The sequence below is a fragment of the Colobus angolensis genome, unplaced genomic scaffold (genome assembly GCF_000951035.1).
Source record: "Colobus angolensis palliatus isolate OR3802 unplaced genomic scaffold, Cang.pa_1.0 Scaffold251, whole genome shotgun sequence".
Classification (NCBI taxonomy): domain Eukaryota; kingdom Metazoa; phylum Chordata; class Mammalia; order Primates; family Cercopithecidae; genus Colobus; species Colobus angolensis.
The window spans coordinates 4,715,869-4,725,180 of NW_012115722.1; the positions used below are offsets into that span (position 1 = coordinate 4,715,869).

The window sequence follows — 9,312 nt, forward strand, 5'->3', positions numbered from 1 at the left end:
TGTGTTGCCCAGGCTGGAGTGCAGTGGTGCAATCTCGGCTCACTGCAACCTCTGCCTCCCAGGTTCAACTGATTCTCCTGCCTCAGCCTCCCACGTAGCTGGGATTACAGGTGCATGATACCACACCCAGCTAGTTTTTGTATTTTTGTAGAGATGGGGTTTCTCTATGTTGGCCAGGCTGCTCTCAAGTTCCTCACTATATGTGATCCGCCCACCTCCACCTCCCAAAATGCTGGGCCCCCAGTGTGTATTTCTAACAGGCTATTCTGGGTGATTTTCAAATAAGTGTATTTTAAAGCAGACTTTTTTTCCCCTATGGTCATACAGAAAAAGCTCTCCATTATACTGTGCCATGAATAATACTTGCACGCTCTATTGAGCTGTTGTGTAAATAGTTAAAACTGTATGCTGTATTTATGAGTTGTTTTCCCTTCCTCTGCGTTGTTAAAGTAAAGCTGAATGGGAGAAATCCAGACCCAATTATCCATGCCTCAGAATCTAAGAGATTTTTAGGATGGCACATCTTCAGTGTCATCTCATCTTCTACTGTGTTTAAGGATGATTCTGCATTCAGCAGCCACTTCAGAGCTTGCTTAGTAAAACAGAAAATTACACACAAAACGACAAGAAAATCACCCGCATTTATTTACTCAACAAATATTTATCAAGAGTTGACTATATACTAGGTCCTGTGCTAAATATCCTGCAGATTGTCTATAGGTCAGAAACTGTGGGGAAGAACAAATAGAATGAGAAACTTTCTTCTCCTTGAAAATAAGTATATTTTATAAATAACTGAGGCAGAGAAAACGCTAATACTTCCTTTTTGGGAAGAATCATTCTCCAGGGAGACATGCTTGGGCCAATCATTTAGCTGAAATGATCACTAAACATACAAACATACCTTAAAATTCATGAGCAAGGACCATAATAAAGTGAGGTGTTGTATATGGTATTCGATTTCTGTTTTCCTACCATATATACAATTTGGGTCATTTTACTTGGTGCCATGGGCTAGGAACTCTTAGGGCTGGGAAACAATCTTGGTTTCCCAACAATCTATATCATATAAGTAAAAACTGTAAAACATATCACAGTGCAGATGAAATCTAACACTACTAGCTCATTTTATGCTGCTATGGAAGCAGTGAATTAAAATTAAGTCCTATACTGGGGATTGGGTCTTTTATCAGGGCAACTGAGATCAACTGTAAAGAAATTTTCAAATTTCCCTTCTTATCAGGCAAACGGATGGACAATGAAGCCAGTTCAGAAGCCCAGCCAAGACAATGATGCACAGGGAAGCTCCCTCGAGCTCCAGCTGTCACCTAGCACTTCGAAGACACTGAGAGGTAATACTGCAAAGTCGTGCTGTCATTTTTTTAATGTCTCACATATATTCCAAGCAATATCCATTAGCAAACAAACATCCAGGAATAGTGTCATCTCATCTTCTACCTTTATTTAGTATCTTAAAAAAGATTTTGTAAGACACAAAACTTTCCATCAAAAAGTTGTTTATTTAAAAATACCTTCTCCCAATTCTGATTCCATATCAAATTAAATCAAGAAGTGATATTACAGCAATAAATCATCAAAGTCATGAGTAGGGAAGATGGCAATGACCCCATTAGCTCATTAGTATAATCTAGTGAGTGAAATACAAATTCAACTCATTCACTTCTTCACAAAAGGCAGACATAAGCAGTATACTTCATATAAAAAAACTAGTTTATAAAGCTTGTCTTCATATTTCAGTTTAAGGTTCAGCTGATATAAAATGCCTTAAAAGACCATCCAAGCAATGCTTTGGATTTTCTTTTTTTGCAAAATTCAAGGAAAACATGATTGTTTGAAGTTTCTTCACTGCTGGTGAATTAGTTAAGAGCTACCTGAGATTCCTTTGCACTTTCACTCTTCCACTCTTTGAATTTCCAGTGATTAAAATATGCCAGAGACATAATTTAGAGAGCGCTAGAAACAGCACACAGATCTCAATGCTTAAAAAAGTTTCTGGCCAGGCACGGTGGCTCATGCCTGTAATCCCAGCACTTTGGGAGGCCAAGGCGGGCAGATCACTCGAGGTCAGGAATTCAAGACCAGCCTGGCCAACATGGTGAAACCCAGTCTCTACTTAAAAACAACAACAACAACAACAACAAAAAACCCAGGTGTGGTGGTGGGTGCCTGTAATCCCAGCTACTGGGGAGGCTGAGGCAGGAGAATCGCTTGAATCTGGAATGGCAGAGGTTTCAGTAAGCCAAGATCGCGGCACTGTAATACAGCCTGGCAGCAGAGTGAGACTCCATCTCAAAACAAACCGACAGCAACAAAAAGAAAAAACCAACAACAACGAAAAAACCAACAACAGAGTTTCCGACAGGTTTTGCAAGTTTTTTTTTTTTTTTTTTTGAGACAGAGTCTCCCTCTGTCGCCCAGGCTGGGGTGCAGTAGTGTGATCTCAGCTCACTGCAACCTCCGCCTCCCAGGTTCAACCGATTCTCCTCCCTCAGCCTCCTGAGTAGCTGGGATTACAGGCATATGCCACCATGCTCATGCATGGAGTTTCACCATGTTGGCCAGGCTGGTCTTGAATTCCTGACCTCAAGTGATCCACCCACCTGGGCCTCCCAAAGTGCTGGGATTACAGGCGTGAGCCACTACGCCCGGCCAGGTTTTGAAGTTTTTACAGAATGTACAGAATGTAAGCATTAACAGATGACCTTTAGAAACATATACATTCAAAGAAAACCTTTTAGTATTCTGAGCATTGAATACTTTGGGGGAAGAACTGTTTCTTTTTGGGATTAAGAAGTCAGTCTTTTCTCAACAGTTTCTTGATAAGCAATAAATCTTCTCAAATTCATTTTCACATTGTCAAGAACACACAGCTGATCTGTGCTATAGTTACCTCTCCCTTCTTTACGTATCTGCAAAAAAACCAAAACAACAACAACAGAAACAAATCATATGTGACTTGGTAGATATTATTAATTCATTTATATAAAGTATTTAATCTAGGGTGTATTTAACTGTTTGCTGACCGAGACAGCTGCAAGCATTTGGAAAAAAACGTTTTTACTTCCAAAGTAAATAGAACTCGGTAAGTAAATGTGAATGTTAAAAATGATAGTTACAAAGGTGACTGAATGGCAGGTGTTAAGAGTTATATAAACTATAGAAAGGAATTATGTAAACTATGAATTGGGAAAATAACCCCTAACCTCTGACAGGTCTGCTGTTCAGACTGATTTTCCTAGTTAGTATGCATTGCTATGGTAATAATATTTAATTATTTTTCTTCTCTCAAAGGTATAAAGCCTTAATTAAATTCCTTTGTTAGGCTGGGTGCAGACTCATGCCTGTAATCCCAGCAGTTTGGGAGGTCAAGGCGGGTGGATTGCTTGAGTCCAGGAGTTCGAGACCAGCCTGGGCAACACATGAGACCCCATCTTAAAAAAAAAAGAAAAAATTCCTTTGTTAGCCAGAGGTTAGTCTGTAGTGTTGTGGTTTTTTTGTTTTTGGAACAGGGTCTCTCTCTGTCACCCAGGCCAGAGAGCCGTGGTGCAATCATGGGTCACTGCAGCCTCGACCTCCTGAACGCAAGTGATCCTCCTGCCTCAGCCACCACAGTAGCTAGGACTACAAGTGGCGCACTACCATGCTGGAGTAATTTTTAAAAATTTTTTGTAGAGGTGGGGTCTCACTATGTTGCCCAGGCTGGTCTTGAACTCCTGGGCTCAAGCGATCCTACCACCTTGGCCTTCCATAGTGCTGGGATTACTGGAGTGAACCACCATGCCCAGCGCTGGTTTTGTTTGTTTTTAGTAGAGATGGGTCTTGCTTTGTCACCTAGGCTGGAGTACAGTGCTGCAATCACAGCTCACTGCAGCCTCCAACTCCTAGGCTCAAGCGATCCTTCTGCTCAGCCTCCTGAGTAGCTGGGACGACAAGCATAAGTCACCACTTAATGGCTAACTTTAAAAATTCTTTTGTAGAGACAAGTTCTTGCTATGTTTCCCAGTCTGGTCTTGAAATTCTGGACTCAAGTGATCCTCCCGTCTGGGGCTCCCAAAGTGCTGGGATTACCTGGCCTGTGGTTTTTTATAACAATTGTATGGAATCTGAGTTCGATCTCACCTCTAGTCTAGAGCAGTGGCTCTCAGGTTTTAGTGTGCAACAGCATCACCTGGAAGGCTTGTTAAAAAACAGACTGGTAGGCCCATCCATAGAGTCTGTGATTCAGTAAGTCTGGAGTTGGGGCCAAGGACCTGCATTTTGAACAAGTTACCAGGCGGGGCTGATGCTGCTGATACAAGGAGGGCACTTTTGAGAAACACTGCTCAAGAGAAGTTCTTGATTGTACATAAATGCATTTTGTAGCTAAATATACACTTAACAGCCTTTAATACAAATTGTGGCTTCATTTCGCAAAAAAAGTTTCATATAAATAACTACAGGCTAGCCTCTGGCTAGTAAGAAATCTCATTAGAGCTTTATACCTTTGATAAAAGAAAAACAAATGTTATTACCACAGCAATACATACTGAGTAGGAAAATCAATCAGAACAAAGACCTTTCAGAAGTCGGGGGTTATTTTCCCAGTTTATCTAACCTTTTCTAAGCACCTGCTTCTGCAGAGTTTGATGACTCTAACTATTAATATATCTGCTTTCCTTAAAGTTGCAGGGAAATAGGGGATATTTTTTCCTTATCTTGCAAGCTCTTTATCCAGAAATTTAAAGGACTGTAACCTTTAAAAACAATATGGTTGGGCATGGAGGCTCACACCTGTAATCTCAGCACTTTGGGAGGCCAAGGCGGGGGAACACCTGAGGTTGGGAGTTCGAGACCAGCCTGGATGACAAGGCAAAACCCCATTTCTACTAAAAATACAAAAATTAGTTGGGTGATGTGGTGGACACCTGTAATCCCAGCTACTTCGGAGGCTGAGGCACAAGAATCACTTGAACCGAGGAAGAAGAGGTTGCATTGAGCCAAGATTGCACTACTGCACTCCAGGCTGGGCAAAGGCAAGATTCTGTCTCAAAAACACACAAAAGTAAAATTAAATAAATGCAAAATGTGTATGAAAGTGCTTTACAAAATACAGAGTATAATACTGACATATATGAAGCATTGTCAAAATTACTGAACTGTTAAAAAAAAGAAGAACTTGTCAGATACCATTTTGGCTTCAGTTTCAGTGATTCAATAGTCACACTGTTGAGCTATGATTCAGTCAATAAACATTTTACAAAGTACTGGGGATGCTGTGTTACGTATGGGGATTTGTCACGCACATGCTTCTGAATTGCACAGCGGTAACTACACACACCTTCATCCCCACAGAATGTTCAGACTTATGCATTTATAAGTTAAATGGCTACAAACCTTCATTTTAAAGACCGGCTGAAATTCTTTCAGAGCAGATAATAATTTAATTTGAATCGAGGCTCTTTCGGCTTCTTTACCATCTGCAAAAACATCAAAGAGGGCATCCAAAGCTTCTCCTGCTACCACAAGGGAAGGATCTTTGGTGGTAACCTCAAGCAGAAAGCACCCAATATTCTGGAAACAACAAAACACATTTAATATGACTAACACCAGTCTCCAAAACAAGTACCAACTTTGAATGTGGCAATAACTCATGCATACTATTTTATATACAAATGCCAGGGAAAAATTAAAACTTATAAGAGATTAGACTTAAATACTTATAAACATACTGAGTATAAGCAAGATAAATTAAACATATTATAGTTTATATTCATAAAGTGAATTAAAAACCATAAATGATGTATGATTTAGGAAATCACTAAATTTTCCTCTCTACCTCTCTCAAAAAGGCTTGCTCTATGATGTCAAGATGCATAGAAATCTTATCTGTAAGAACGACAACAAAAAATCTGCTTTTAAAAGCATAAGAAAAACACTTTAGGGCCAGTTGCAAGTGGCTCACACCTTAAGTTCAGCACTTTGTGAGGCCAAGGCAGGAGGATCACTTGAGCCCAGGAGTTCGAGACCAGCCTCAGCAATGGAGCAAGACTTCATCTCTAAAAAACGTAAAATAGGACTGATCTGAATCTAATCTAGTCTGTAGATCTAACTGTCAGTGTGCAGGACATAAAAGGATAAAAGAACAAATTTAACACCACAAGGTAGCAATCAGACAAATCCAGAAGGCTGGACACTATATAGGACAATTGATCCAGGAGCTGAGAATAACCAGGTGGTGCCGGGGAGGAACTGTTCAAGATTAAGAGAGAAAGAGAAGACCCCACAAGAAACATAACACGTGGACTTCAGCAGTGTAAACAAGCTCTCTGTAAACAGATAATTTTGAGACAACTGTAAAATTATGAATATGGACCAGGAATTAGACACACTAAGAAATAACTGTTGCCAGGTGCAGTGGCTCATGCCTGTAATCCCAGCACTCTGGGAGGCTGAAGGGGGCAGATGGCTTGAGCCCAGGAGTTCAAGACCAGCCTGGCCAACACGGCAAAAACCCACCTCTATTAAAAATAGAAAAATTAGTCAGGTGTGGTAGGGGGCACCTGTAATCCCAGCTACTCGGGAGGCTGAGGCAGAAGAACTGCTTGAACCCAGAGGAGGAGGTTGCAGTGAGCCGAGATCGCACTACTGCACTCCAGCCTGGGTGACAGAGTGAGACTCCATCTTGGGGGGAAAAAAAAAACCTTTGCAAGTATCATTTTTCAAAAATAGATTCTTAAAAACGTCAGTCATCACTGTAAAGTTCTTAGCAGGTGAAGAGGTACTTCATAATAATGAGTTTACTATCCATTAGTCTCACACTTCAGCAATTATTAGCACACCAAAGGGTAATTTTACTATGACTGTCCTTTTAATTACTAGTGACGCTGTACTCCTAACAGTGCAGTTTGTAAGCAACTACGCCAAGTGTTAAGAGTAAATATGCTGAGGGAATTTCTAGTATATTGGCACTACCAGGGTTGCTGCTTAACATTCATGGAGTGGTATTAGAATTAACTGTGTGGTATTTTTCAGAATGCATGTTGCCTGATGTGCAAGGAAAATGGTGTGGATTGTTCCTTCATCAGCAGGAGAATGTAACATGCATACATTGGATGCAACAGCAAAGGCAGAAGGCATCTTTTAAAATTCTGAATTTGCCCTTTCACTAAAGAGAGATTTATTTTTTTAAAAAAAGTACCTCTGGAATAACATTAAATTGTAAAACGTGGCTCAACTTTTCAAGTACTTACCTAATTAATACACATGGTTAGATCAAGCCAAAGGGTACATTCTAATAATATAACTCAATAAAGCAACTTGATATGACTTCTTCTCTTCATGTCCACACAAGTTTTAGGAAACCCTACACCAACAGTTCTTCTTCTCCCATTTCTAATTATTTAACATGTTAGGTCAGAAGCAAATTGTTTTACCTTAAGAGTTTCAAGTGTACCATCTTCTTTGGCAAGGACGCTGCCAGTGATTCCTAAAATGCTAACGACATTCACTCTAACCCCGACATTACTACTATGAATGCCTGCTTTGCATAATGTCATCAGCTGATCAGGAGTCATGCACTGTTGAAAGAGAAGAGGAGAGTATTTATAATGATAAACTCAATCAATTATATCAGCATGTGAAAACTGGACTGACAGGAATCTCCTCTATAGGCTGCAGGATTTTAAAAGTGACATAAACTCCTGGCAGGTAAGTTACTATTAATATATACTCCAGTTCTCCCAGACAGAGCTGGTAATTCTTAACTAAGGTGAGCCCTGCTCATGTCGCCATTGTTATCTTAATATCAAAGGGGTTCCAGGTCCTATTCATTTAATTTGATGAAGACTTTCATTACAGATGTACACAGACTAAAGAGATTCCAATTTCTTTTTAATATTAATAGTAAAAAAAAAAAAAAGGCTTTGAAAGTGTAAACAGGATGTGTAGCTTTAAAAAAACTGGATGAGTCTATACAAGGTAAGAACTTACATTGAGATGTTTGTATTATCATAATTAAACATTGTAAAAACCATTACATTATATGGTGCTTCTACCATGTAGTGGATAATTTTCAGTTTAAGGCTGGGTGCAGTGGCTCATCATGCCTGTAATCTCAGCTACTCGGGAGGCTGAGGCACAAGAAACACTTGAACCCGGGAGACAGAGGTTGTAATGAGCTGAGATCATGCCACTGAACTCCAGCCTGGGCAACAGAGTGAGACTATCTCCTACAAGCAGTAGCACAGTGTGGTGATGAAAGGCTTGGAATCTGGAGCCAGACACCCTGGGTTCAAATCCTAGCTTCACTACTTAGCACTTGTGTGTGCCCCTACACTAGACTAATTTATTTTTAGTTTTTGTAGACATGAAGTCTCACAAAGTTGCCCAGGCTGTTCTTGAACTCTTGGGCTCAAGCAATCCTCCCGCCTCAGGCTCCCAAAGTGTTAGGATTATCAGCATGAACCACTTCACCTGGCCTGAGCATGGGCTTTGAGTAATTTTCCTTAACCATCACACTGATCCCATAAGCTGCTGCTTACATACCAGGGGAAATCAATAAAAATACTTGATATTCCTATAGGCCCTAGAGTATAAGGTTTTCTGGTCCATCTAACAGCCACACGGCATGCTATGCATCCCATTACCATTCCCATTTCTTAGAAACTGAGGGTCAAATTATGCTCTTCAAAAAAATTCTTAGCTTTGGAAAGCTGAGGCAAGAGGATCACTTGAGGCCAGGAGTTTAAGACCAGCCTGGGCAACATAGCAAGACCTCATCTCTATTAAAAAATAAAAAAATAAAAATAAAGTATAAAAAAATGTAAAAGCATTAAGAAAAAAAGGATATAAAGAAGTAAAAAGAAATAGTGTTATTGTTAGCAATAACAAGGGCATTGTTATTTTGATACTATTAAGTACATTCTGTAGGATAAAGCAAATAATAGTTTTAAAGTCACTACAATTTTAATGTTACTACAGCAAACAATTTTAGTATCACTGTACAGCAAATAATTTTAATGTCTTTTAATGTCACTACTACAAAGTACATTCTGTAGGAGAAAGCAAATAATAAAATTTTTGAAAAATCTTTTTCTTTCTTCTTTTCTCTAATTTTAATTTTTAAAATTATGTATCATTATATTATTATTATTTCTTGAGATGGAGTCTCGTTCTGTTGCCCAGGCTGGACTGCAGTGGTGCAATCTCGGCTCACTGCAAGCTCCACCTCCTGGGTTCACGCCATTCTCCTGCCTCGGCCTCCCAAGTAGCTGGGACCACAGGCACCCGCCACCACGCCCGGCTAATTTTTTG

At 39.9% G+C, this 9,312-nt stretch overlaps 1 protein-coding gene across 1 annotated transcript in view; it reads right to left on the bottom strand.

Moving 5' to 3' along the window:
• Positions 1–1,500: 1,500 nt before the first annotated feature.
• The window catches only part of HEATR3 (HEAT repeat containing 3), a 54,481-nt gene continuing 46,669 nt past the window's right edge, over positions 1,501–9,312 (bottom strand). The window contains exons 13-16 of the mRNA XM_011946631.1: positions 7,434–7,615; positions 5,395–5,571; positions 2,667–2,930; positions 1,501–2,104 (exon numbers count right to left, since the gene is read on the bottom strand). Coding sequence (XP_011802021.1) covers positions 2,808–2,930; positions 5,395–5,571; positions 7,434–7,615 — 482 coding nt within the window. The 3' untranslated portion in view covers positions 1,501–2,104; positions 2,667–2,807. The remainder of the gene's footprint in view (positions 2,105–2,666; positions 2,931–5,394; positions 5,572–7,433; positions 7,616–9,312) is intronic.